General features: G+C 42.3%; 1 protein-coding gene across 2 annotated transcripts in view; it reads right to left on the bottom strand.

The window, feature by feature from the left end:
* Positions 1-26,791, bottom strand: part of nlgn3a (neuroligin 3a) — a 237,642-nt gene that overhangs the window by 142,823 nt on the left and 68,028 nt on the right. Inside the window, exon 4 of one of the 2 annotated variants that reach the window (XM_077235618.1) lies at positions 5,442-5,501. The exons of the other annotated variant lie outside the window; for it this stretch is intronic. Coding sequence (XP_077091733.1) covers positions 5,442-5,501 — 60 coding nt within the window. The remainder of the gene's footprint in view (positions 1-5,441; positions 5,502-26,791) is intronic. 2 annotated transcript variants of the gene reach the window in all.

Genomic DNA, 26,791 nt, shown 5'->3' on the forward strand with positions numbered 1-26,791 from the left:
CTCAACCTTAATCTAGATTTGGACGAGTGACCTTTGAGGAAGGTGAGTTCTTGAGGCTGGGCTGTGGTGTATGTGTATGGTACTAACACAGAGACAGGGGGTTTGATGTGCTCTTTGAAGTCTAGCTTCTAGCAGTGAATGAGGAGGAGGGAGAGGGAGAGAGAGAGAGACAGAGAGAGAGACACACAGAGAGAAAGAGAGAGAGAGAGACAGAAACAGAGAGAGAGAGAGAGAGAGAGAGAGAGAGAGAGAGAGAGAGAGAGAGAGAGAGACAGAAACAGAGAGAGAGAGAGAGAGAGAGAGAGAGAGAGAGAGAGGGAGAGATGGTGTGTATGTGTGTGTTTGTGTGTGTGGGGGGGGGAGGGGGGGTGCAGTGCGGTGAGGGTGTAGACAGTTTCTTCTGAAACCCAATGCACCACCATGCAGACTCCACCTCAGACACCTTACACGCTACTAACCAATAGCACTGCTGCATACACTCACACTCCTCCTGATGAAAAACTCCAATTTGAAACAATTTCCTGAGACTGATGCAAAGGAAAATAGACTTTACAAATGTGAGTGCCTTTGTCCATGCAAAACCCACCACCACACTGCTAGGGTGTCTAGGAGGTTTAATAGCCCAAAGAGTTCACCCTCCAGACTCTATATTGCTCTGGTTTCAACGAGAAAAAGTGTGAGTCCCTGCATCAGTGTGAATGCCTGTTCTCACCAAAATAAATGTTTGGCACAAAAATGCACTCTGACTTTCACAAGCGATTTGTCTGGGTTGACCAAAAATGGTGGACAGGCTGAATGAAAAGGGAATTTCACTATCTGACAGTAGGTGGTGCTTAATCTTGGTGATTCAATGGGTCATCTCTTGTCAAATGAGAGACTGTCAATGAATTTTCTTGGCTATACATTATAAATTATTTTTTTTTGGGAGTAGATCGCCAGGTCTTTGTCCAACCCTCCCCGTTACCTGGCTTGGGACTCACAGACACCTATGGACAATTTAGCATCTCCTATACTGCATGTTTTTTGATTATGGGGGAAACCAGAGCCCCCAGAGGAAACCCATGCAGACATAAAGCCACTGAGCCATAAAAGCACTACACAATCAATTAATCAGTCAATCAATAAATCAATCAATCAATCAATCAATCAATTATTTGGGATAATTCAACCATTCTAACCTCATAAAGTGAATATTCCTCCCCAATGTTGGCACACATGCCATAGGTTTCCGATCCCTGCACTCTGGTGTTTATCAAACAATACCAAATACATAAGTACAGAGAGGATTCTTCCACTGCAATTCATTGTTGTTTTAGGTAACAGCAGCAGATCTGAGCATGTGCACAAAGGTGCAAATCTTATTGGTTAGCCAGTTTTATTTGCAGTGCGATGGTAAAGAGATTAGAACAACTCACATTACAAAATCATATTGGCGGTATGCAAATGTTCATATTGGCCCGAACAGCCATAAAAAAAATGTATCATGCAAATTTTCGCTCCAAACATTCGTCTTGGTGTGAACAGGGCTTCAGTGTATATATGTATATATATATGTATATATATATATATTTTTTTTTTTACATTTTTTTTTTACAAATGTATTGTAAGTTCATCGTTAGTTCAATCTCTTGGAAAACGGATAGCACACCTCTCCAAAACAAGTTGTGTAATTTGAGGTCACTCATGTCTTTGCCATAAACTTTGCAGGACAAGTTATACATCAAAGTTTAAGACTGTGGATAGGAGTTATTTCAACTAGCCAACAACGCAACATATGCACTATGTCTGCAGTCTGTTCCTTCAACTACTGGCACAAAATTATACAAACAGGCATACATCCAGTTTGGCCCAATGTTTATTTAACCCATCCTGTGTGACAGTGGGTACTGAACTCTGTGAAATCCACCCTAACACCCCAGCAGGTGGAGCTGGCCTGGCAACTGGCACCATCAGAAGATGGTTGGCGTCTAGAGGAGTCAAGGGCTCTTTTGCCCAATTAGGGCACATGGATAAGCAAGCCAATGCATTGGCAATGTGCATCTATTGTCAGCAGTGGGAAGTCTATGACAGCAGACACATAAGACAGGGTATATCTTCCTGTGGGCCAAGGGCAATTTATTACTACTACCATGTTCTGCATTAATAATTAGTTCTATGTTCCTAAATATACAGCTACAAAATGTACAATAACAGTAAAAACAACAGTGGTAGGATGTGTTGTATAGCTTTGCTTAGCAGCACCTGACGTTGGCTTAACTGACAGAGATGTTCTACAGATTGATAAGGCACTGCAATATGTTTGTGCCAAGCTTGATGACTGAAATAAGGACCACCAGCTGAGAAATGATGCCAACAGCTTGCTAGTTACATTATGTCATATGGGCCCAGTCTATTTCAGTGCTAAAGACAGACATCTGGGCTGAATCCAAAGTCATAATGTATCCATCAGATACAGTAAATCAGATTAGGATTGCTGCATCCTAAATCAAACACATCAAATTGCTTGGAAAGTTGCTTGTTTCAGGTGGAATTTGGATGTATACGCCCAAGCACACTTTTACCTATAGGAATGTATGTGCATTTATCATGTTAACAAGGTGTTATTTTATGACACAGATGTCCAAATACTAATGTATTGACTTCCTAGCTTGCATTCCTACCTAGAAGCAGATTAATTGGGATTCAATCAGAGTGAGCAGAAAGAGATTGCCTTAATTTGAGCCTGAAGACTCCTTCCTGACCTGGTGAAGGGTTAAGTGTGTGGTGATGTCGTCTAGAAATGTTTGCCAAGGAAGCATGTCCTAGATTCACAATGATACAATGTAGCCAGAGACAAGTAGAGGTTGTAAGGTGAACAATGTGTCATGATCACTACTACTATAATTCACAAATATGCAGTGGCAGCTCAACTGTAGATTCTGTATGCGAGTATTGTTGCTTTGACTTGCACGCCTTGTTAGACAAATGGGGCATACTTATATATAGTTGGCTCAAGTGGAATATCATTCCGGCGCTGTTCAAGTGTCAACACTCATTTGTAACTCTCTTACAGTTGATATCTTCAGTGGAGATCACAAAGGAATGCTCTAGGAACTATTTACCAACAACAACCTTCCAATCTAGGGAAATGCATTTAGCTAATTTGCCACTTTTGCCTGCTTTGTATTCTTGTTTTATTTGAAATTTATGGCATGCTTCACAAGCCATGTTCCCTATTGTCACAGTTGACGCCATATCCCTGGGTCCTTCAGAGTCAAGGAAAAACAGCCAGGCCATTGATGCAAGGTAATTGGCACCTCATGCAAAAACATGCCTTGGGCTAGAACACGGACACCTCAGTGGACTACATCTCAATCCAGAACTGAATCCAAATCCCACTGGGACTGCTTCGGCCATAAACTCAACCTCCAGACCTGGCGGAAAAGCCTCTGGAAGGACATGCTGCTTGACTGCTGGAGCCTAGTGGATTTTTCATGGAGAGCCGCCACATTTGCACAAGTCAGAAATTGGATTGTCTGAACCAGCCAATTGCAAAGGTAATGCAACCGCTTTGGATTGGAAGTCCAAATCCTCCAGAGGGAAGCTCCACTACATGTGGACGTGTGCATTACAAGGCCTCTGCCTCTACTGGTATTGAAGAAAGCATATCGATCAACACTGCTGTTAATACCCCTGACTGAGTCGCTTCAAACGTGACTTGCTTCAGTTTCCATTTCAGCCTTAGACACTGCTGTAAAGTACAACAGTAGAATTGCAAATGCAAAGCCATCTCGCCTGCGACACAGTAAATGTGGCCAGCTAAACACAAACTGAGAGCAGCACTTGGTCTGAACCAACAATGGCTCAGTATGGGCGTACAGCTAGACCATAACTCCAGCACTGAACATGTCCCTCACCTATAAAATCTATTGTCAGTTTAGGAGCATAAAGGAACAACAATAACAGGATTTGAGATAGGTTCTGGGGTTTAAGCCTTTTGCAGTAACTGGGGAAGAATACTTTCCCTATTCTAATCTCACCAGATATCCACCCTGAGCCCAGAATATCCCAAGATAAATGCTGAAATTGAACAATGCTCTTGCTGATTGGCAACTTCTCTTGCGCGCATTCTCCCTACCCCCCCCCCCCCCCCCCCCCCCCCGCCCCCCCCAAGGCTAATCCTCTTACCACAACTTGTCAGCCTCTCTCTCCTCATCTAAATCCATTCGGCTGTTTTAAAAACTGTGTTGTGATACCCCATGCTTGCCTCATATGTGCCTCCATGTTGCAAAACACAGACAGCGTGAGCAAACCTTGCATGCTATACACGGGAGTGACTAAAACACAAATATTTTGATTTACACTTCATGAAAAGATGTGTTTTGCACTATACAATGGCCTTGAACTAGTTTACAGTAGTTATTACATGACTAGATGACACTCAATAGAACGAGGCGTCAAGCATCATCAGTGCAGCCGGCTTTATGTTGCACGCAGGTCAAGCACTGTAACACAACGCTCAAGGTTCAACCAATTTCAACTTTGACACCATCTGCTACAGACCTTTCAGAAACGGATCCTGTTGATCTAACTATAAAGTGCTTTTTGACATGGCATCGCAGGCATAACATATTCTATGTAAATAAATAACTAGTAAAATCACCCTTTCATGATGCAATGTAAAACGTTTCTCATGTGGAGGTCATAGCAATGTGTGACGTTCGTGTTGAGCAGTTTGCATTGTGTTAAATAGTCTACAATCACTCTGTATTTTTGATACAAAATAATCAGAGACTTGATGGCGACATGGACTTTTTGTGTAGCATGCCATTATCCTTGAAATGTATGGACAAAATTTTGTAAGGTGCGAGCCAATACGACCCAAGAATACTTGTGACAAGGATAAATATGTTTCATGCTGACCTCAAAGTGTGTTGTGTTGTGAATTACTGACACAACTGACCTTATTCCAATTTTTGGTATTTATATGCATCGTAAATCATATATGTAAAAACATTTAGAAACCAAACTCAATAATTTAGCATATTGTTGGGCTTATACTGTTCATGAGATTTCTTTATTTAAGGATATTCTTGTTACTTTTGTATGATAAATCATTATGTTAAGTGGTGAAGCAAAACTAGTTGAGAATCACTGCACTAATCAACACAATTATGCATCTGTAGCCTCTGATTTACAACAGATGAAAGAAAGAAAACAACAAAAACACGAAGCTAAGCGGCACCTACGCAATTCACTCTCCCTCTCAAAAATCTCCCTGACATGCTAAGTATTGATGTATTCAAAACACAGTCATCCTCCACAGCCACACAAAGGACTTCGATGACTCTTTAGACCATGAGAGAAGATAAGAAGGTGCAAGAGGGAGGGCTGCATTCAAAGTACAGAAAAAAAAAAAAAAAACAAGACATGCAATTGTCTTTTGTCACCAAAGAGAATACCTTCATCTTCATCACCGTCGTTATCAGATAAATCCTCGCCCTGTTTTTTGGAATGGGTTCCTGTTAGTAAAGCAGGGAAAATACAGAGAAGCACAGGAAAATTCAAAATAGTATGATCATCAAGACAAGAAAAATGGACAAAAAAGCTTAACAAAGAGCTGCCACATGTGATCAATATTAGACAGTATTCATTAACTTACATTAACTGACCAATAACACAAATCTCTTAAATGTACAACATGATTGCTTATATACAGAATCAAGTTCACATTGTGCATCGATTAGAACACAACCTAATAAGAGGTTAGAATTTTGGTGTACATTTGGTTAAATGTCAACAAAAAAAGACAGATTATTAAATTAATAGCAGAGCTTTAAAATAAACGATCAATTGTGTTCCAACCTCTTTTTAAGTCTGTTCTTAATATTACAAATCATATATACAGTTTTTTTTCAAACAAAGTAGTAGTACAATACAATGAGTGCTGCAGTTTCATTCAAATAAATGACATACTTTTCAGAGGTCAAGAGCTTAACACTATAAATAAAAGCATTAAAAAGCATTAACAGAACAAGCTACAATTTGTAAAGATAGAGAAACCGTCATTATTCTTCACGTCCGTTTTAAAATGGCTTAATATAGATTCGACTCTGCTTTTCAAAGCGTTATCATTTTATCATTAGTGTTCATTTCAAGTGAACGCTACAAAACACAGATGCAACTAATCACATCACCACAATGTCATCATCAGTGTTTGTACAGATACAGTTGGATAAATCAGCACATTCGTTGATCTACATGTTTAGCTACAGTATTATCAAAAACCCTATCCCTAAAATCTGTCGGGTCAATTGGAAAGCTGTTCCGGGAACTTGTCCTACTTGACCAAATCCTGGTCACCCAATGATTCATGGTTTAAATCCCAATGGATTCATGGATCCTTTTCAGTGGGAAAGGATCAGAGAAGTGAGATCAATCTTTTTATGCATGCTGTTCTTTTAAAGAAGTGCAAGTTTTAGCGTACGCGTGTTTAAAGTGCATGGAAAGACCTGTCTCGTGTGTGTGTTGTAGCGCACTAGGTGTGTGGCGTTACACACTGTTAGGTTAAGTTGAATGAATGTATTGTTTGAGAGAGGTGGCAGCTGTGATACCCGAGGCGAGAAAGCTCTGTCACTTCAAATGTCCTTTATAGTGAGTCTGGATTTAATGGCATCATGTTGCAGTTCCCATAAAATGTATTATTTTTCATTGAGAGTATTCGCACTCCAAATGATTCTGCATTAATATATGGCTGACGTTAAACACACGTCAGCGAAAATCACATGTTGAAATACAAATGCATTTATTAACCATCAATAACATCAATGAATGATGAATTAAATGAATAAAAGCTGTACTTTATGAAAGCTTGTTTCTGCCACAGAATAAAAAAATATAAAAGGTAATTGCGACAATCTCACATTTCTGACTTTTTATCTTTTTATTGCGTGATATAAAGTCACAGTTGTGTGTTATAAAGTCAGGATTGTGAGAAAAGATGTTTTTGATGAATTGCCATTACGAAAAGATGAATTGTGAGATATACTGTAAACTGCGAGTTTACATTTCACAATTCTGAGATAATAAGTCACAATTATCTTTTAAAATGTTTTATTCTCTGGCGGGAACAAGCTTCCGTACTTGATGTCATTTCCTATGGACAGTCAATGAACATAACAGTTTATTCCTGTAATTCAGATATAGGTTTGGAAATGATATCCAATGTAATGATGCTGGTTCCTTAACGATGGTTATGATTGTACTTTATGTATGTATTGTACTTTAACAATGAAAAATACTTCTAAATAATTTATTTATCTTAGTTTGTTCATTTAAACATTTACTAATACAATATTAAAATTAAAAATTGTATTTGTTGATATTATTTAATGGAATTGAGTTAACATTAACAATAAACAGTCATATTTTTATTGACTTATGTTAACAAATCTGTAACAAATATTTAATATCACGTAATGCATACCTAACACACTTATTGTACCATACCTTTAGATTTTACGAACAACTAATCTGTAATTACACAGATATGAGTCTTACAGGACGTCATGTTGAGTTGGACAATATAAAAACAATAATTTGATAATTGGGCAAGTTCGTCACTAGATGATTCAGACATGAGTTTGATTTTTGGGTCTTTTTGACCATGGTTGTTCATCAGTCATTAATCATGATGAACCAGACCACACTATTCACTTTGACACTGCATTTACTTTTCATTAAGTTTTCTTGTAGCACCACCAGTTTAGCACAGTGTTTCATTTGTATAGTCATTAAAACATGCATGTTCAAGAACCATTGACAGAAATGAATGTCATGTGAATAAATAGTTTCAAATGCAACTGGTTCTGAATAAGATTCCCAGCTCTATACAGCACTTTATATCACATTGATATTAACCTCAGCGGACGGCCGCCCATCTGGCCCAGCGTCTCCACACACTTCAGCTTTTGCAGTGAGCTAATACAGCCTCTTTGACCTATGCGTCAGTGTAAAAGCGCACTGAATGTAAAGTGCATCCCATTCTGAAGAGCAGGAGAAGTGGGTCAGAGTGACAATGGATTGAGCCCAGATTTACATATCGAAAAGGTCACAATGTGGCGAGGGACCTATTGGCGAAATGTTGACTTCTAACAATCCGAGATGGTATTCACTTTACTGTCTGTCTCAAATCCTCCCTGTGTGGCTTCTCTATTTCACAATCCCTCTCATTCCTCAGCGTTTGTCAAAATATTTGATCTTTTGTTACTTCTGGAAAAGAATTTCAATGTGAAGTATGCAGAGGAATATTAAAGACCCCCCGTGTTGAAAATCAAGAAAAGTTGTTTGTATGTATATGTGGTGTTTTTAAAATGCAAATTTAATGTGCAAATTCATCTTCTCCTTAAAACTGCAGTGAACCAAAAAAGCCCGTTTCCTGCCCTCACAATCATGTGACCAATCCCGTCACGAGGGGGCGGGGCTTTTCTCTGCTGACTTCCTCTGGTGTTCGAAGCGTTTCTAATGATGCTGACTCTGAGATAGCGAACGGGAACAAACATCACTTGAAACACGGCACGTCACAATCCGTGATGAAGCAGGCGAGAGCGTACACGTAAACCTTTATCATAAAGCTTCTTAAAGTAGCAGATTTGTAATTTGTTAATCAGTGGTATTTGACGGTTATGATCGCTACTGAGGATAGAGATCATTGAACGAAGACTTGAATTTGAGTTTCTCATCCAACACAATCATATGATTTTGAATATTTGAATTACAGAGCAACAATGAAATGAATTCCTTTAAATGAATTATTTTATGGTGCAGTTGTGGTACATTTGATGGTCATTTTCTTGAGTCACAGCATATTCAGAAATCTACTTTTGTGTCCCACGGCATACATAACAATGATTACGTCGGTAAAGTTGATCTTACTGTATGTAAACAATGGATGTTTTAAATGCTGTCAATGCTTCAATATCATTTTTTTTTGTCTATGCAAACGTAAGTGAATTTACTAGGTCTGTGCAACGATTAATCGCGATTAATCACATCCAAAATAAAAGTTTGTGTTTACATAATATATGTGTGTGTATTGTGTATAATTGTTTTTGTATATATATAAATACACACATATGCATGTATATATTTGAGAAATGTTTGCATGTATATACTGTATGTATGTATATATATATATATATATAACACTTTTTTCCTAAATATATACATACATGTGTGTGTGTATTTATATATACAAAATAATTATTCACAGTACACACACATATATTATGTAAACACAAACTTTTATTTTGGATGCGATTAATTGTTACAAAGACATACAATGTATGAATACTCATGAACTCACGTTGATAAAACACATAACAGACAGATACAATCATCTCTCTTTCTAGTAACCTGAAAAAGGATCAGACTCCTTGAGAGTGTGAACACATTGTTATTTGTTATTATTGCCATAACCTCATCTTTTCATCTAAAGCAATCTGTAAATAACACTTTGACTACTGGTTAGTTATTCTTGTCTCCACTCGTGGATGATAAAACAAAGGAAAGTTATTTCTGAAGACTTAAATTAAAGTGGGCTAAAGAATTGTGTACAATAAAACCAGGAACATGTTATTAAGAAAGTGACTAGGGCCAATTTTGACTTGATGTCGACTTTAAAGGTTAAGGAGACTATAATGCTAGAGAAAGGACAGCCGCAAATTTACACCAGGGCTCAGAGGACTTTTATAGCACAGGCCTTTCGTTTTTATTACAAGTGCTGGATAAATAGAGGAGCGCATTATGAGCTGTCCTTGCTTTTAACCGAACAATAACCAAGAGTGACTGCAAAGAACGCTTATGAAAAAAATAAATAAAATAAAAAATAATAAAAGGCGCACGGACACTGAGAATGAAATATGAGCTGTTGCTAAATAACTTTATTGATGACATACACTGCTGTTCAAAAGTTTTTGATTGGTAAGATTTGTAATGTTTTAAAAGAAGTCTCTTCTGCTTACCAAGGCTGCATTTATTTGATTAAAATTATTTGATATTGTGAAACATTATGACAAATTAAAACAGCTGTTTTCTATGTTAATATAGTAAAGTGTAATTTATTCCTGTGAGCTGAATTTTCAGCATCATTACACACAGTCTTCAGTGTCACATGATCCTTCAGAAATCATTCTAATATGATGATTTTATGCTCAAAAACATAACTTATTATTATCAATGTTGAAAACAGTTGCTTACATTGTTATTTCATGATTATTTGATAAATAGAAAGTTCAAAAGTACAGCATTTATCTGAAATAGAAAGCTTTTGTTACATTAAACACTACCGTTCAAAAGTTTGGGGTCAGTACGCATTTTTATTTATTTTTTGGGGGGAAATAAATAAAATAAATCAATACTTTTGTTCATCAAGGATGAATTAAATGTATCAAAAGGGACAGTAAAGACGTGTATAATGTTACAAAATATTATATTTAAAATAAATGCTATTCTTTTGAACTTTCTATTCATCAAAGAATCCTGACAAAAAAAAAAAAAATACACAACTGTTTTTTGAATTTTGAATCAAATAAATGCATCCTTGGCGAGCATAAGAGACTTCTTTTAAAAACTTCTGAACGGCAGTGTGTGTTCTGATTTTGGAGTGGATGAAATGAGCCAGCGATGTATAGATCATGAAAACGGCTACAGCCCGACCTTGGAGGAATAACTGGCCCTTTATAGAAGGACTAAGAACAAAGACACTGCGCTCTGAACAGGCAGATATACTGGGCCAGCGAGCAGTGTGGGATCCCAAGGAAAACTTCCTGGATAAGCTGTGTCTTGCATTTCAAGTGTCACTGAATGAAGCGCCACTGGCAAGAGTTTGCTCACGCCAGGCCTATGGGCTGCCACACATTTAAAAGAGCTGTTCCCTATCAAGCCGAGGGGACATCCGCTTCCCTTGTTCCTTTCTTCCTTAACTTCCGCCCACCCCTTTTCTCCGTTTATGCCATTGCTGTTTGCCATGCAACTTCTCTAGCCTGCGGCTACACGCGCACAAAGTCGAGCGATCCGAATGCCATTTCCATGCCATTTTATTGTCTGTCACTGCTCAGTCAGAGTGGGTTCAGATTCCAACACTTAGCAGTTTCCATCACGCTGGCACAGCGCTCCAATATGATGGCTTATATGATGGCCCCTCTGAATGCCGTGTAAATACTTTGTCTGGTTTGATCCCGAGTCTCAAACAATTAGACATCACCAAAGCAGCAATTCTCTCTTAATAAGTTACATTTAAAACAGAAATATCTCCCTGGGTGATTTCATCATGCATGCGCGTTTCATAGGAAATCTGTATGCCAACATCGGAATATTATGTAAGTAGAAGCAAATAAACATAATTGACCATGTGCTTGGGGAATGGCATTAATGGAATCTTTAAAAAAAACCTTTAGGCATTAAACGTTCTGTTAACAGCAGGGATTTCTTAAACTGAATTTATAAGCAGAAATAGATGCACGGAAGTTTAGACTACAGAATTCATTAAACATGCCTCCTGCTAGCATCATATGGTATATGATTATAAAATATTCAGCATGTACTGAATAGAACATATTTATAGTTTGGTTTGCAACTGGTTTGGTGATTAGGTCCTATACATTTACAATAGTTACCGCATTAGCATAACAATGAACACTTTTCCAGCTATTTATCTTGGTTAATGTTAATTTCTACTTATGCTAATACATTTTAACAATTCAAGTTGTATAAATTAGCATTTGTTCTGCAGGGCGTATTTGATCTCAACCCAAGCTATGATTAAGAAGTGAAAGTTCAGCTAAACGTTTCATTCTCTCCCACATTAAAATACATCAAGTATAATTAAAATATACGACCCTGCACATAAATATTGATAGCTTTAACGACCAAGTACATAAATAACATTAATTTGGTACTATAAGCATGTTATTTCAGTATAGTCATGAAACAATAAAATAGTGAATTTCCAGGACTAAAAAAGAAATGGAAATTAATAAAATGTTAAAAAGTCATAGTGATAATATGGAAAATACAATAGTGAATAAACATGTGTCCTATTTAATTTCATCTTATTTTAACATATTATCTACTAAACATTGCTCTGCATGTGCAGTCTCTATAAAATTATTTTGAATTATGATTATTTTTTTCAGTAAACACGAGAGCCTGGATCAGTAATGAAAGGTTATTGTGAATAGTTGTATATATAAGGGGTTCTTGGTCTGAAAAAGGATGACGACTCTTGTGTCAATTTATTATTAGCAAACCCGAATTTACAATGAACAATAGTGTCACGGTGTGGGCGTTGTGTTTTGTTCCTTGTTCTTGTCTGTCATGTGTTTCCCTGTCTTTACATGTTCAGCTGTTCCCCGTTCTGTTGATTAGTCTCCCCATGTGTTTCTGATTAGCCACGCCCCCTTGTTATCTTGTTTAGCTTGTTTGCCTGTGTATTTATACCCTTGTTCTTCAGTTGGTGTTTGTTGGTCATTGTTTGATGGTGTGTTATTCCCAGTTCCTTGTTCCTGTCCCGAGTTCCATTGGATTACCTGTTAGTTTGATTAAAGTGCTTGCATTTGGATTCACTCTCTGCTTCATTCCTGCCTACATCGTAACAGAACGACCGACCAAAATGAATCCAGCAGCACGGACCTCGTCTGATCTCCCCAGCATGAGCCGGGAATTCGCGGGTCAGATCGCAGCCTTGGCCCTGGATAGCCCTGATTTATTTCAGTTCACGTGGGGATTTATTCCTCTTGCTTCTTCCTGCTCCCTAGGAGACGAGGCAATTAAATTGTGTTACCGGCTGGGGGCTAAGGAGGTCAGCCCGAGCGAGCTTCCCAATATCTCTGGTCTGGACTGGAGAGAGGCACTCTCCCGATGTCTGGAGAGTTTCCTCCCACGGTACGCCAGGTCATCATCTGACCTCCACGCCCAGCTGGATTTTCACGTCCAGCCAGAGCTTCACGTCAGCCACGTCCACCCAGAGCTTCACGTCAGCCACGTCCAGCCAGAGCCTTCACCGCTGGTCCCGTCCAGCACAGAGCCTTCCCCGCTGGTCCCGTCCAGCACAGAGCCTTCACCGCTGGTCCCGTCAAGCACAGAGCCTTCACCGCTGGTCCCGTCCAGCACAGAGCCTTCACCGCTGGTCCCGTCCAGCACAGAGCCTTCACCGCTGGTCCCGTCCAGCACAGAGCCTTCACCGCTGGTCCCGTCCAGCACAGAGCCTTCACCGCTGGTCCCGTCCAGCACAGAGCCTTCACCGCTGGTCCCGTCCAGCACAGAGCCTTCACCGCTGGTCCCGTCCAGCACAGAGCCTTCACCGCTGGTCCCGTCCAGCACAGAGCCTTCACCGCTGGTCCCGTCCAGCACAGACCCTTCACCGCTGGTCCCGTCCAGCACAGAGCCTTCACCGCTGGTCCCGTCCAGCACAGAGCCTTCACCGCTGGTCCCGTCCAGCACAGAGCCTTCACCGCTGGTCCCGTCCAGCACAGAGCCTTCACCGCTGGTCCCGTCCAGCACAGACCCTTCACCGCTGGTCCCGTCCAGCACAGAGCCTTCACCGCTGGTCCCGTCCAGCACAGAGCCTTCACCGCTGGTCCCGTCCAGCACAGAGCCTTCACCGCTGGTCCCGTCCAGCACAGAGCCTTCACCGCTGGTCCCGTCCAGCACAGAGCCTTCACCGCTGGTCCCGTCCAGCACAGAGCCTTCACCGCTGGTCCCGTCCAGCACAGAGCCTTCACCGCTGGTCCCGTCCAGCACAGAGCCTTCACCGCTGGTCCCGTCCAGCACAGAGCCTTCACCGCTGGTCCCGTCCAGCACAGAGCCTTCACCGCTGGTCCCGTCCAGCCCAGCGCCCTCACCGCTGGTCCCGTCCAGCCCAGCGCCCTCTCGCTCTCGGAGACGGAGGAGGAAGAGGACTTCCCGCGTCCCGCAATGCCTGGAAGTCCTTCCTGTACTTCCTGTCAGCCCAGAGTCCTGGCCGCTGGTCCCTGCCGATCCAGAGACTGTTCAAGTCACGTCTGCCGATCCAGAGACTGTTCAAGTCACGTCTGCCGATCCAGAGACTGTTCAAGTCACGTCTGCCGATCCAGAGACTGTTCAAGTCACGTCTGCCGATCCAGAGACTGTTCACGTCACGTCTGCCGATCCAGAGACTGTTCACGTCACGTCTGCCGATCCAGAGACTGTTCACGTCACGTCTGCCGATCCAGAGACTGTTCACGTCACGTCTGCCGATCCAGAGACTGTTCACGTCACGTCTGCCGATCCAGAGACTGTTCACGTCACGTCTGCCGATCCAGAGACTGTTCACGTCACGTCTGCCGATCCAGAGACTGTTCACGTCTGCCGATCCAGAGACTGTTCAAGTCACGTCTGCCGATCCAGAGACTGTTCACGTCACGTCTGCCGATCCAGAGACTGTTCACGTCACGTCTGCCGATCCAGAGACTGTTCACGTCACGTCTGCCGATCCAGAGACTGTTCACGTCACGTCTGCCGTTCCAGAGACTGTTCACGTCACGTCTGCCGATCCAGAGACTGTTCAAGTCACGTCTGCCGATCCAGAGACTGTTCACGTCACGTCTGCCGATCCAGAGACTTTTCACGTACAAGATGGCCACCTCCGAGCCAGTGTGTGTGTTGTCTGCTGTTCCAGTGTGTGATGTCGGTTCCCGAGCCAGTGTGTGTGATGTCGGTTCCCGAGCCTGTTCTAAGTCACGTGTGCCGATCCAGAGACTGTTCAAGTCACATCTGCCGATCCAGAGACTGTTCACGTCACTTCCTCCGAGCCAGTGTCTACGGACAAGATGGCCGCCTCCGAGCCAGTGTGTGTGTTGTCTGCTGTTCCAGTGTGTGTGTGATGTCGGTTCCCGAGCCAGTGTCTACGGACAAGATGGCTGCCTCCGAACCAGTGTGTGTGATGTCGGTTCCCGAGCCAGTGTGTGTGATGTCGGTTCCCGAGCCTGTTCTAAGTCACGTGTGCCGATCCAGAGACTGTTCACGTCACTTCCTCCGAGCCAGTGTCTACGGACAAGATGGCCGCCTCCGAGCCAGTGTGTGTGTTGTCTGCTGTTCCAGTGATGCTGTTCCCGAGCCAGTGTGTGTGTGATGTCGGTTCCCGAGCCAGTGTGTGTGTGATGTCGGTTCCCGAGCCAGTGTGTGTGTGATGTCGGTTCCCGAGCCAGTGTGTGTGTTGTCTGCTGTTCCTGAGCCAGTGTGTGTGTTGTCTGCTGTTCCTGAGCCGGTGTCTGCACCGCCCTGGCCGCCCGAGGGGTCTTCACCGCCCTAGCTGTTAGTTTGATTAAAGTGCTTGCATTTGGATTCACTCTCTGCTTCATTCCTGCCTACATCGTAACAAATAGTATATTTATTTATTAAGTCAACATTAGCCTATAATAAATGCATGCAAAAAAATGTTGTTCACTGTGAGTCCATGACATCTAATTCATTAACTGATGTTAACGAATTGTTCCTTATTATAAAATGTTACATTCATCATGAAGTCATGACCCAACACAACACAAAAAAAGCAAACGTGTCCTTGGCTAAACTTGGAAAGTTACAAACATTGCAGTTTTCCAGGCCGACGGTATGAAACGGTCCATGTTTGACAGATGAATTTGTGTAAAACAACTTTCAATGGCTTTGATTAGACGCACCGCCTTCTTTTGAAAGTTGATGAGCCAATGTATTGTGTCATTGTATTCCCAATTAAATGCATATTAGCATTTTATTAGTGTTTTCCCGCTGCTGTTATGTGACCCTGTTTCACAGAAGTAGAACCACTGCTTAAAGGTCAACATGAATACAGATTTCACCCTGATTACTTAATGTTCCTGGCCTTATTGTGAACAATTCATTATTCCAAAGAAACAAATGTTCAATCAGTTTTGGGTTCGCTGTCATGTTTTTATGTCTTTTTATTTTTTAATCAGGTGTATTTTATGTCATTGGTCAGTGAATATAGACCTAATGTATTGTTCTGATGTTGAAACCCGCTGTCGGTGAGTCTAGTTTTGTCAAGTCAAGTTCAGATTGATGCTCATGTTTTGTGCTTTAGCCATGTTCGGACAGTAATTGTATCTCGTTTGGACATCTGTAAAAATACATTTGCATGGCGCCTCAGTGATAAAACTCATGAATTCGGTTGGCGATTTATTCACGGTAGTCATATGCTGGGAATAATAAGAATACATTTATATTTAATTTAATTATAGGAAAATAATATCGTATTTATTATTTTATTATTTAAATATCCTGTGTAATAGATTTTTTTTTTTTTTTTTGCATTTTATCTCAAACCGATGAACGTCATTTTAAAAATGTGGAATTAGCAGAAATAAGTTAATGCAACTTCTTATTTACATTAGATAAAAATTAGGCTGCTTGGTTTATATTTTGAAATGTAGTTTTGTATTGCATACTTTTTGCTGCCACAATAATGGCCTTTTTTTCTATTTCTTCTTTTTGTTCTTAATAGCTCTCACTCGCTGTTTTGTATACGGACGGCAATAACATGACCAACTAACGACTGGCTGTAAATGCTGAATAGCTTACATCTCCATGAATTTTTCTAAACTCCAGCTCGCATTCAGGGGACTTTTGTTACAATCAATTATATCAATTATAATAAATTGCTCCATCTGTGAATCCTCTTTTTTTAACTTCTCCCTTCCAACAAACTGTTTATATATAAATAAATAAATAAATATATATATATATATATATATATATATATATATATAACAGTATATATCAGAGTGGATTACATGTATATATCAGAGTGAAAAGTTTCATATATATAATATATGACACTTTTCACTCTTCAAAATTCCAGCCCCACTATTTCTTTTTTTAAATCGCTGAATGTGCTGTTTCACTTGAAAATGCATACGTCACATTATGTAAGTAAATGGATTTTAATGTGTTTGTGAAAAACAACACGATTGCATCCAAAAAGCTCTGAAGATCAAATTGCTGCAAAAATACTCTGTGAACCTGATATTACAAAGCAAAAAATTGCAGTGAAAATGCAATTTCATAAAATATCAATGGCTCAGTTTTGTGGGATTAGAAATAAGATTGTAAAGCGAAAGAAGAATAAGGGTTTTGTCAATTATGGTTGCTTTTGTGCATTCATCAAAAAACAGCCTTCTGGTAACAGATCGAAGTGTTTGTGCACTTTTGAACTTTAATGTGTTTACTAAATGTAAGTCCTTTTATAGGTGTGTGTGTGTGTGTGTGTGTGTGTGTGTGAGAGAGAGAGAGAGAGAGAGAGAGAGAGAGAGAGAGAGAGAGAGAGAGAGAGAGAGAGTCTGTCTGTGTGTATGTGTGTGTGTGATTCAGCCTGAGTGTACCTCCATTCTCTGTCACATTTCCAGCTTTTCCACCTAACATAATGTCTTGATAAAATTTTCTATTGTAAATCCCCAGGGCAAATTGGATTGAAAGAGCTCGACGGAGTGGATAGACCATCAACAGGCTCTTAGAGCACAAGCGTACTGTTGCCTGGCAACCCTTACTGATGATTTTATGTTATGCAAATTTGTCGGAATTTACATAAGATTTCATGTTGCTGCATGTTGAGACTAACAGGTTATTTTTTGGTCTGATCAAAAAAATTGCACTCTAACAACCAAAACCCTCATTATGGAATTCAGAATCAAGCTTTCCAATGCAAACGTTTGTGTTCCGAGTTCAAAACTTCAGCTGCTCTTACACGTTAATATATTACATGCTATTACGATAATCAGTGTGTAGCCTTGGGAATATGCAAACGGATCATCCCAAATATAAATGCCTTATGGAAACTCTGATAAACAAAACATTTAAAACCATTTAATTCAGTATTCAGGTTTTTCGTAATGCTATCAACCAATATTCATCAAATCTAAGTATATTAAGAATAGGAAATAAATGGGGTAGAGTAAATGCGTTTCTGACCCATATCCAGACTGACGCCCCTCTAGGTAGAGCTTGTTCCCGTAAGACTTTCCCTCACACCACGTAGATCATTTACCCCACAGCGCAAACTCACTGCAACCATAGTTTCCCCTGAACGCTGTTGTTAATAGTTCAGCAGCTGCTTCTGTGTAAAGACATTGGTTTTGATGCGTAGCTGTTATTTACATTTCCCATAACAAGATCACGGGAGACTGTGCTGCTAGTTTCTATTCTCTGATTCCAGTAGCTTTCCAGGGAATCTGATGCAGAACACAATGCCATTATTTTTTTCAGACACCTCTTCTACAAATGTGACAGATATTGCGTGCTATTTTGCTGTTTCTGTAAGGTTTTACACCTTTGAATAGAATATTTTGTTTATAATCATGAGGTGAAGACTGCAGTGTATATGTAAGCGCTTTTATTTTACATGGAGCGGGTCACCTCATGTTGAGATCACATGACCAGCTGAATACCGCTCACTTTATCTTTGCATTTTAATCTTTTTTTATCTTTATCTGATGCATTTCTACATTGGTAAAATTGGTGATCGTAAACGTTTGCTTTTGTGCAATGCTTCATCCACACTTCTAGGTGTCAGTATAAAGACAGCTTTGATAACGAGCAGTGCAATGTAAATAAAAAATGAGCCCACTATAAAGGTTTTTACATTTTGGATATGCTTTTAATTTATATGGAAACTTGTTTCAGCACAGAGTAAAAAATCAGCGGTGCTGGTACCTGGAACTGTTTTTTCCATCCATTTTTCCCATAGAGATTTAGAAAAAAGTCTTTGTTAAAGCGATAAAGGTTAAAGACAATAGGCTTCTTCGACTTCATGCAGCTCTGCGCAGACCAATCGGCGGCTGACTTGAAGTAGTGCATGCCAGTTAGAAATTTTGTCCGACTTGATACAGCGCCGACTGATACAGTTGATACGACTGTGACGTATGCCATCAAAGTACCGCGAGAGCGCTTGGAGAGTAGCTGGAGAACTCGTTAGGAAGGAAACGTCTGGGTTACGTATGTACCATTTGTTTTTCGCTGAGGAGCCGAGCGGAGCCCGGAATCAGCGGTGGTCCAGCAATAGTGGTGACGGGACTAAATATCTGTTCACTCCTTCAGGGAACGAAGGGTTACCTACATAACTGAGATGTTCCCTTTCAGTTCGGTCATGTTCAACGTAGTCGGACGTACCGTACTGATTGGGATCCCAATTAAAACGCCACATAGTGCTGCCACCTTCCAGTGCCTAGCAAAGCCTCCTGATCCCCCTGCATTTATTAAGGTGGAGATGGGACAGGGCTTAGGCCAGGAAAGTCCACTGCTGGCGGAACCAGTCTCCTCGCGCCCCTCATAACGATCAGGTCGTGCTTCCCCATGGATCTCCCATCAACTGCATCGTAATGCCATCAACTGCATTGTAATGTGCGGCAATAGAGGCAACATACACTTTAACGATGGAGGGAGACAGCCCTCGCTCCAAACCATCTTGCAGAAAGCAAAGCACAGTACCGATCGAACATCTTTGGGGGTCTTCTCGGTGAGAAGAACACCACTAAACGAACAGGTTCCACTTCAGGGTGTAAGCATGCCTCGTAGAGTGTGCTCTCGCAGAAGTGATTGTGTCTACATCAGCTTGTGGTAGATCACCTAGAACCTCTGGGTCCTGTCCAGGGACCAGACATGAAGTTTCCAGAGATCTGGACGCGGGTGCCATACGGTGCCCCGTCTCTGAGAGAGGAGGTCCTCCCTGAGAGGAATGGGCCAGGTAGGGGCTGTCGAGAGGAGCATCAGTTCGGGAAACCGGGTCCGGCTGGGCCAATAAGGGGCAACTAGCAAGACCTGCTCCATTTCCTCCCTGACTTTGCACAGTGTCTGAGCGAAAAGGATCACTGGGGAAAACGCATATTTGCGGAGGCCCCGGGGCCAGCTGTGTGCCAGTACAACCGAGCCGAGGGTCCCCTCGGTCAGGGATTAAAACAACTGTCAATGGGACGAGTCTGGAGAGGCAAACAGATCTATCTGTGCGGCCCCGAAGTGGGCCCAAATCAGCTGGACCGCCTGGGGATGGAGTTTCCACTCTCCCTGGGCCACAGGCTGTCGTGAGAGCTCGGCGGCGGCACGATTGAGCAGGCCGGGGATATAAGTGGCACAAAACAACCTCAGACGCTTCTGACTCCATACGAGGAGATTGCGGGCGAATTGCGACATGGAAGGGGAGTGTAGACCACCTTGATGGTTGATGTGCGCAACGGTCGCAGTGTTGTCTGTACGGATCAGCACATGCTTGCCGAGCAGCGGCATTTTGAGGCATCTCAGAGCAAGGTGTACTGCTAGAACTCGAGGCATTTGATGTGCCAATGCAGTTGGGGGTCCGTCCAGACCCCCGCTACTTCATGCCCGTTGTATGTGGCCCCCCAGCCTATGTTGGAGGCATCTGTGGAGACCACAGCGTACCTGGACACTTGTTCTAGGGGCACTCCAGCCCGGAGAAACAAAGGGTTTGGCCACGGGCTGAGGGTTTGGCGGTAGGACGGGGTGAATGTCACACTGAGGGTGCCGCTCTACCACGCCCAACTCGGGACTCGGCCGTGAAACCAGTGCTGAAGTGGTCTCATATGAAGCAAACCCATCAAAGTTACTGCGGCAGCGAATGCCATATGCCCCAGGAGCCTCTGAAAAATATTCAGTGGGACCACTGGTCTGCTCTTGACAGTATTCAAGCAGTTCAGCACTGACCGGACACATTCCTCTGTGAGACGTGCCGTCTGGTGGACCGAGTGTAGCTCCATACCAAGAAAAGAGATCTTCTGCACGGGGGTGAGTTTTGCTCTTTTCCAAAGTTGACCCAAAGACCCAACTGATTGATATGCTGGAGCAGCCAGTCCCTGTGCTCACACAACTGCTCCCAAGAGCTGAAGGCGAGCCTTTATCTCAACACAGAGATAGTCATGTTCCCGCAATGAGAACATGAACCATCCACAAAAGCTGCTTCAGTGCGCTGAATGTCCAAATATGTGATGCAACTATTGTTACCGGCAGCTGGGGACAGGGAACAACCGCATCCAGAAACGCACGGGTGGAATGGCATCTTGAAAAAGACGCAGACACACCCATGTTGCTCTTTCAGGAAATGGGACTCTCACCAGTGCCGGAGCACACAGGGGAATGACTGCGGTAACACTGACAGGATGGTGCAGCCTGTACCAGTGAAGCACTCACTTCTTCGCCCTCTAACCAGCCATAAAACAAACACAAAGAGAATGCTGTTAAAACAGCATTTGAGAGCTCAGAAGCTCGTGATCACCGCTGCACTCACCCTGTAGAAGCACCAGCACCAGGAGAGCCTTCCAGAAGAAGCACCGACACACTCGGTCGTTGAAAGAATCAACACTCTTCAGAGACATCGACATGAAGACCGATCGGCTCCGAAGCGAAACACAAATGGTGCGTGCATCCGCTTCCATAAATATATCCGTGCTGCGGGGCGGAGCGGGAGATGCAAATCTCACACGCAAATGTGCAATGGCGTCTACCTTTAAGCAGAAACTCCAAAACAACATAGTTGACTCTTGTTCCTGCTGACAATCCTGAACCATATTTATATACACTTACTTAAGCACTTTATTGTTTTTTTTGTTTGTTTTTTTGCTGTCTACCTCTCTTACTTTAATTGCTTGTTCTATGTGTTATGTGAATGACTATGTACAGTTGTTCAGTATGTTTCTATTTAATTCTGTATGTTTATAAATGAGAAATGGTTCTTTTTAAATGAGAAATGTTTTTTACCCGTTAAAACCGCCGAACAGGGAACGAGACTCTGCGTCGAAACGGATTGGGGAACGCCTCAGGCGTGACAGATGACTGAAACATGATGTCATCATCGTGCGACCCGGAAGTATAAAAGGGGCACCTTGGAACCACAGCTTCAAATTAGAAGGGGTCCCTTCTAGGGAATGTGGCAAGGGAACCTGAAGGAGCACCAGCCAATCACTATTCAGGGGATCATACTCACCCGAAATGCCACCAGGAAGGCCTGACCTGGCATCACTTACATTGGATACTTCAGCCAGGCCAACTTTCTGTCTGTCCGAAGACAGGACCTCTGGACTTTAGATAACGCATCCATCCCGAGGGACTGCAAAGCTGACAGTTAACCACTTGGCCCAGATCTCAGACATGGGGTATCCCGGAGAGCATGACTCAGCATAGTGCTTACAACCCTTGCCAGTGAGGGGAGTTTCTCTGCTAGATCCACGAACCTACCCAGCATTTGTGTTTCAAAACACTGAGGCCTGGAGAAGGCCTAAATGCTGATCTAACTGGGAGGCCTCACGAGAGGCCTACGACCATCTGACCAGACTCAGGAGCCCTGGTACTCATAGTGACCCTCAGTGAGGGAAGCACATTGTCCGCCTGGTAGGCAAACCAGGCTGTTGGCAGGATAAAAAGAGGTTCCATGAGGGAACCAGTAGCAGAGAATGAATAGTTTAGTCGAGTCGATACAGTAGTTTAAGCATCGCTGGGAAACCACTTACAGGAAGGCCTGGTGAGGCCTACTACCTGACAACCACCACATGCGGAAACTTCGCCTTCAGAGAGGCCTGGTGAGGCCTACTACCTCCTAACCACCAAATGTGGAAACTCGCCTCCCGGGAGTCCTGGTGAGGCCTACTACCTGATAGCTAGTCAGGCTAGGTGTCCAGTTGCCTGTCCTTGGGACTTAGCCCTTAGGGAGGCCTGGTGAGGCCTACTACCTGATAACCATCCTATGTGGAAACTCGCCTTCAGGGAGGCCTGAAGAGGCCTATTACCTGATAGCAAGCTAAACAACTGGTTGCTATGAACCCTGAATCCGAGTGTCAGTCGTAGGGTGGCTTACTAAGGCCAGCCAGTCATAGGGCTCAGTCTCGGAGCGGCCTGTTAAAGCCGGTCTCCTGAAAGTCTTCTTATTTAAGAAACTAACTGCAACGAACCAGTGAGGTTGGGGACTAAGCCACATGGTGGCCTGATAAGGCCAACCGCCTGACAGTGGTCAAACCTATTTGGCTGATCGTAATCAGGGCTCGCCTCCAGAGAGGACCACTGAGGCCAATTGTCCTCAGCAGTCCTCAACCATTGAGCACCCCATGATGGGGCTCAGGGTCAGGAAGGCCTGCCAAGGTCAGTGCCTGACCATCAAGACTGTTGTTTGTATACCCGTCTCTCAAAACTCACTTAGAGGATTAAAGAGGCCTATTAGGCCTGAAGCAAGTCATTGCTGTCAGCCATCTTCACACTGCTGGGGACTCGCCTATCAGGGAGGCCTGTTCAGCCCTACTAGCTGATAGCAAGTCTATTCTGCTACAAACATACACTGATGGGAACCATACTACACCAACATAACTATTGGGCCCACCCATAGAAGGCCTAATACGGCTAGCTACCTGGTCGCGGCTATAATGTATGTCCCACAATGTTGGGACTCACCTCCGAGGAGGCCTGTTAAGGTCTACTACCCATCAGTGAGTCTACTGCCCGAACTACTAAGCCCAACCACCAGAGGTCAGCAGGCCTCAGAACCCTCTTGGGGTCTGCCTGGTCAAGGAGGCCTGCTGAGGCCTACTACTTAACCGCGCAGCCTTCGTTGGCAGATAAGCTGTTTATACAGCGCCTACAGCATCCAGGTACCTAATCACATTGACAAAGGCAGTGTACTCAGCAAAAAAGCAACACCCTTTAAGCAAGGGAAGTAGAACATACGCCACTCTGCCTCAACGGAGGCCCCAGAGTCAGGAGCCTACCATCTGTATGCATGGGCATCAGCTCATGGCAATGCTCTGGCTTCACGGGAGCATACTTCGAAAAGGAAAAGCATACTTCCAAAAAAGGAAGCAACGGTTATAACTTTTTTGGATTAGTCCAACCCACTGGAGACAGACTGAAGAAAGAGCCAAGGCATTGGTCTGCATCATCCATCGTAGTTTGCTGAATTTAGCGTTTAATTTACTGTCAGAGTAATCTACCATGTCAAAGTCATCGGGAGTGTGGGAGTATTTTATGAAAATAGAAAATGGGAAAAAAGTCGAATGCAAAGTTTGCAAACAACAGTTTGCATATCACAGCTCAACATCAAACATGGCATATCATCTAAAACCCGTAAGCTAACTTGTCTGTGTTAGGTTACCCCGTCTGTTTTGAGTAGGCTATATTAATGAACATATCAGAATTGGCACAAAACATTGAAATGTGCCAATTAGTAATAATCGTTTTATAACTGCAGGCGCACCTGCACGCATCCCCCAGACCACGCTGGAAACATTTTATGGTTCACTTTTATTATTGTGACCATTTATTTCTAGTATTATTTATTGGATTTGGGCACTTTATTATTAATTTTTTTTTTTTTGGAGCCTAATGCGCAATTGCGCTGTGCCCACCGTTTGTATTTGTTTTGAGCCTATAATGCTTTATTTTTCAGTTATGCACTTTATTTCGTTTCTGCTCTCGTCTTGAACTGGTTTGTTTAATAAATATGTATATTTTTTTATTAAAGTGGACGTGCGTTGTGTGTTTACGAGTAAAAGCTTTAAAGTAATAGAGGTTACCCCCCGAAAAAGGTGAATGTCATTTGCAAAGCACCCCTTTTATACTTCCAGGTCGCACAATGATGACATCATGGGCTGTCCCAGGTCAATAGGATTGCCGTGATTCGATGCGTTTTGATGCAGTGCGAGTACCCTTTCGAGAAGGAACTACATCTAAATAGATAACATTTCAGTGTTTGCATTTAGCTCATATTTGTGGCTTCGAGGTAATCTATTATATGCTTTTCTAAACACATGCTACATTTACTGAAACTATATCATCATGGGTGCTACTTTTTAAAACAATGCATTGATTTTGATATTGGTGCAGAGGTTTCTGTGATGACAGACTCCATATTGTGGCTGCAGGAACACTCACCACCACTCATGTCATATGATATTACATGTTCTGACACATATCAAGCTATATGACATCTGTGACTCATATCTTACTGTATGATGCTTTGTGTTATGACATCAGTGTCACAACGCTGAATAAATTGGATGCGCCGTCTATTAAAACAAGAGTTCAGCATTACGTAGATAATGTAATATAGGTAATTGTCAAGAAACATTATCATTGTGTATGTCCTCATGACTTACTACATGTATAATTAAGAGTAATAAGTTACAGTAATTCATTATTTTAGAGACTGAACTCTTAGTGTGCAATGCAAAAATAAATAGTAAACAATGCATTAAAATGTAGTATTAAAAAAAAATTCTCCCTTAAATATATAACAAATTGCATGTTACATTCATCACCATTACATTTAAATGGGTTGTACATGTTGAATAATAATAACAACAGCAATAATAGATATACACTCACCTAAAGGATTATTAGGAACACCTGTTCAATTTCTCATTAATGCAATTATCTAATCAACCAATCACATGGCAGTTGCTTCAATGCATTTAGGGGTGTGGTACTGGTCAAGACAATCTCCTGAACTCCAAACTGAATGTCAGAATGGGAAAGAAAGGTGATTTAAGCAATTTTGAGCGTGGCATGGTTGTTGGTGCCAGACGGGCCGGTCTGAGTATTTCACAATCTGCTCAGTTACTGGGATTTTCATGCACAACCATTTCTAGGGTTTACAAAGAATGGTGTGAAAAGGGAAAAACATCCAGTATGCAGCAGTCCTGTGGGCGAAAATGCCTTGTTGATGCTAGGGGTCAGAGGAGAATGGGCTGACTGATTCAAGTTGATAGAAGAGCAACTCTGACTGAAATAACCACTCGTTACAACCGAGGTATGCAGCAAAGCATTTGTGAAGCCACAACACGCACAACCTTGAGGCGGATGGGCTACAACAGCAGAAGACCCCACCGGGTACCACTCATCTCCACTACAAATAGGAAAAGAGAGGCTACAATTTGCAAGAGCTCACCAAAATTGGACAGTTGAAGACTGGAAAAATGTTGCCTGGTCTGATGAGTCTCGATATCTGTTGAGACATTCAGATGGTAGAGTCAGAATTTGGCGTAAACAGAAGGAGAACATGGATCCATCATGCCTTGTTAAGACTGTGCAGGCTGGTGGTGATGGTGTAATGGTGTGGGGGATGTTTTCTTGGCACACTTTAGGCCCCTTAGTGCCAATTGGGCATCGTTTAAATGCCACGGCCTACCTGAGAATTGTTTCTGACCATGTCCATCCCTTTATGGCCCTCATGTACCCATTCTCTGATGGCTACTTCCAGCAGGATAATGCACCATGTCACAAAGCTCGATTCATTTCAAATTAGTTTCTTGAACACGACAATGAGTTCACTGTACTAAAATGGCCCCCACAGTCACCAGATCTCAGCCCAATAGAGCATCTTTGGGATGTGGTGGACGGGAGCTTCGTGCCCTGGATGTGCATCCCACAAATCTCCATCAACTGCAAGATGCTATCCTATCAATATGGGCCAACATTTCTAAAGAATGCTTTCAGCACCTTGTTGAATCAATGCCATGTAGAATTAAGGCAATTCTGAAGGCGAAAGGGGGTCAAACACAGTATTAGTATGGTGTTCCTAATAATCCTTTAGGTGAGTGTATCTGCAAGCAGTAATTAATAGGCCAAGCACACTTGCTTCAAAAATGACTAATTCAAGACATTTGTAAATGATTTTAGGAAAGTGGTTGAAAAATCATAAATAAATCATTGTGATTTCTTACAATGATTTCAGAGATTTCATTACTTATCAATTTTGACCAATAGGTAGCACTATCACCGTAACTGACATGGTCTGGTCAGAGTGGGGTGA

Source organism: Siphateles boraxobius, unplaced genomic scaffold (assembly GCF_051911475.1).
Source record: "Siphateles boraxobius isolate OS27281-9 unplaced genomic scaffold, OSU_SipBor_1 2, whole genome shotgun sequence".
NCBI lineage: Eukaryota > Metazoa > Chordata > Actinopteri > Cypriniformes > Leuciscidae > Siphateles > Siphateles boraxobius.